Raw genomic sequence first — 3,784 nt, forward strand, 5'->3', positions numbered from 1 at the left:
CAATAACGTTAGATTATTCAGCCACGCTCGGCGTACGCTCTTTTCGGTAAGGTCGGTTCGACTCATACAGGGGACCCCGTTTAGCCAGAGCAGAATTTACTAGAGTAATTTATACACAATTATATTATCGGGTGTAACCAGACAACACGAAAGGGTATCACAGAGCTTCAATTAGCAAGAAAGTTCTGTAATTGCGGAAAAAAAAATTTGCAAATATTATTATTCTAAACTTTTTTAGCCAGCAATTTAATGCAATGTAGAGTTCCTATGTAATAAGGGTCAATATAACTTGTACAATGTTTCTGTTTCTGTCAGCTGTTGCGGTGAAATACATTTCTGCTTCTTGTTTTTTTTTTTTTTTTCAAAATAATAAAATAATCTGAAACACATAATTTTGTAGTTGTGTTATTTACAGTGCAATATATTCAGCATCATGGTCCAATTGTAAACCCCCACTTATAGGATGTAGTTGTTGTACATCCTGTATATACTTTCAATGAAATCACTTTATGAATATAGAATAAAAAATAATATTACATGTATTTCTCACACAAGTTAACATCGTTATGATGAAGTAACATTTGAGTGATGTGCTCAAGAATAACATTTTAAAATAATTTTCGATCATATCGTTCAGTGTTACAATTACTACTATTATAGGCTGAAAATAATTCACATGATAGAAAAATATTGATGTACAATAAACAACTAGACTCACAATCAGGTTCAATTGTTTGAAGCAAAACTCTGCCTACGCGTCTATTACGCAGAGTGTTCTTTTAGAGCCTGTCCAGATGAAGCGTTTTACGCGCGAGTTCACTCGCGCGTTGACACTCGCGCGTAACCGAGGTACTAGAGCTACGTACATCCCGTCCAGATGCCTACGCGCGTTTCCTCACTCGCGCGTAAAACGCGTGCAATGAGCGGGACTCTCGACTCGCGCGTCCCATGCGCGAGCGCCGCGCGAGTCGAGGTACTCGGGGGCCTGTGCTGCGTCCAGTACTACGCGCGTGTCCGTGGCGAGTGGACGTATTTGGTTCAAAATGGAGCGTGATAACTTTGACACGGAACTTTTTATCGACGAAATTGAGAAAAGGGTAGCTCTATGGGACATGGAATCATCAGATTATTCTAATAGAACCATTAAACGTAGGAACTGGGAAGAAATAGTGGAAATTTTTTGTGAAGTTGGTGATTCCGAAGAGAAAAAAAAAACTTTAGGTAAGTAAATAATACTTTATTAAATAATATTATTATTTGCATAGATTTTACATTGTTAAACTATATCATTTTATCTTGCCAAGGGAGTTTGTCTTCGTTTACAAAATAATCAGCAAATCTATCTCTTATATTCAATGATCTCGCATTAGGCCTCACTGCCTCATTGTTCAAATTATTCAGAGATGTTTCGTAGAGAGTGTGATCATACCTATAGCCATCCCTTAACCTTACGTAGTTATGGAGAACACAACAAGCCTTAATTATGTTTATTGCAAATTCTATATCCACATTCAACGGTCTATGAAATATTCTCCATTTATTTACCAAGATGCCAAAGCAACATTCAATGTAACGCCGGGCCCTGGATAAGCGATAGTTGAAAATTTTTTTTTTGGTTGTTAGAGATCTACCGCAGTAAGGGCGCATTATATTTTCAGACAGACTAAACGCCTCATCTCCTACTATGACATGAGGTAAGGGGGTTGCATCTGTTTGCGATATTGGCTTTGGATCTGGAATATCTAAAGTTTTCTCGACAAGTTTTTTATATAAAATAGAGTCTTTAAAAATTGTGGAGTCATTACTTTTTCCATATGCGCCTATGTCCACTGCAATAAAACAATAATTTGCATCACATACGGCCAACAAAACAGTTGAAAAATAACTCTTATAGTTATAGTAAAGAGACCCAGAATCGTTAGGTTTTATAATACGGATATGCTTGCCGTCAATGGCACCGATGCAGTTTGGAAAATTTGTGTATTTTTGAAATTGTTTCGAAATTTCTTTCCATTTAGCTTTCGTTGGTTGTCTCATTACTATGTTTAGCAGTTTGTTCCACATGATGTAACAGGTTTTCTGTACTATTTCGATAACTGTAGACTTTCCTAATCTGTAGGCATAATGCAGATCCGCAAAATAACATCCTGTGGCCAAATATCTGAAAAGAAAGTAAAATAATTATTATTATTTTATTTCGATCTTTTTATTATTTACAGGTACTTTATTGCAGAAGAAGTGGAAAGGGTTGCGTGATGGCTTTGTGAGAGAAATGAAGAAGAAGAAAACCACACCGTCTGGATCAGGAGCCTCCGGCAAAGCCAAATATATTTATTTTGAACGTTTGATGTTTCTCGAAAGATCGACACGGAATAAAATAACTGAGAGCAACATCAACACCGCGTGTGTTGCAACTGAAGAACAGGAGTTTTCTGGCGATGGGGAAGATGTGATGAGACCTCCACGTAGTCAGGCAAAAAAGAAGAAAAAACTAAATGCGGCTGACGAAGAATTCCTCTCAATCATAAAAACAAATTTAGCATCTGGGAATCAGCCACAGGCAACAAACCAAATAGAGTCAGATGATGACAAACTATTTTGTTTGTCCTCACACAAAGAGCTTCTTAAAGTACCAGAGGAAAACAGACTTCAAACAAAAATTGAATTAATGAAAGTACTTCAAGCTCAACAAGCTCTGTGTCTTAGACCTGCAGCAGCTCGTTCCGACTACCAACCTTCGACACAATATCATTACCAAACAGGAATGACACAACGTGGACAGAGAGATTATTTTGGAGAAACAGGATATACCACAACAGACCCTTCAACATCTTCGTTTCCACCTGAAACCTTTTCGACTTACAATCGAGGTTATTGCACTGCGTCACGACCACCAACGACGTCTAGCTACAAACACCCTTCACCGGCATCTACACAAGATTCCAATGAATCTGAATTAATTACTTAAGGTATTACTAAAGCAATAAAAAATATTACCTCAAAGTAATCACGAGTTTTTCTTCTGCAGAAACAGTATCCCGTACCATATAATTTTGACATGGAGACAAATCTTCTTTGATAATTTCTAGTAAATTATCAAACGATGCTATTGACATCCGAAAGTAGTTGAAAAACTTTTCACTATGTTCTCTGAGTTTTGGGTATAAAGTTATAAACATACTATGCGTCATTCTATCACGTAGAATGGGATGTACGTTAAATCGTCGACTTTCTCTTTGTTTACGACGTCTCCATCGACGGTATGCAAGCCACAACACAACCGCTGTATCCGAGTCCATGTTTATAACTGCTCAAATCCGTCTCCAACACATGCGCGCGAGAACGCGCGTGATACGCCGCATCTGGACGCAATACAAATCAAAACGCGCGAGTGAACTCGCGCGTAAAACGCTTCATCTGGACAGGCTCTAAGAGCGTTTTGACCGCGCTTTGAATACAACGCCACGCAATGACAATGTGTTCAGTGAAAAATTGTCCAAATAATGGCATATTAGATATAACATGCACTAAAAAGTATAAAACAAATTGCGTATTTTTGTACAATCTAATTAATTAATCTAATTCTAGTTACGATTCACATACATATAAACGTTACTGTGTTCCACTCTGACGTTTGTTTGTAATGGTTTTGTTAATTCATCAATTATTTTGGGTTATTTTACTACAAAAACGATCAAACAATCTTGTGCCTGGGAGTTCACTATCATCTTAACGCCTTGGGAAAATAAAGAGCTATGTGCAACTACAAATAAATATGTTATAA

The 3,784-nt window shown here is 37.3% G+C and overlaps 1 protein-coding gene across 1 annotated transcript; it reads right to left on the minus strand.

The window, feature by feature from the left end:
- Nucleotides 1–1,222: 1,222 nt before the first annotated feature.
- LOC126971946 (uncharacterized) lies at nt 1,223–3,435 on the minus strand. The gene is made up of 2 exons (XM_050818468.1): nt 2,998–3,435; nt 1,223–2,161 (listed from the first exon to the last, which is right to left on the minus strand). Exons 1-2 carry the CDS (start codon nt 3,297–3,299, stop codon nt 1,282–1,284), a joined length of 1,182 nt encoding a protein of 393 aa, XP_050674425.1. The 5' UTR covers nt 3,300–3,435; the 3' UTR covers nt 1,223–1,281.
- Between the last annotated feature and the right edge of the window lie 349 nt (nt 3,436–3,784).

The sequence above is a fragment of the Leptidea sinapis genome, chromosome 25, assembly GCF_905404315.1.
Source record: "Leptidea sinapis chromosome 25, ilLepSina1.1, whole genome shotgun sequence".
Taxonomy (NCBI): Eukaryota; Metazoa; Arthropoda; class Insecta; order Lepidoptera; family Pieridae; genus Leptidea; species Leptidea sinapis.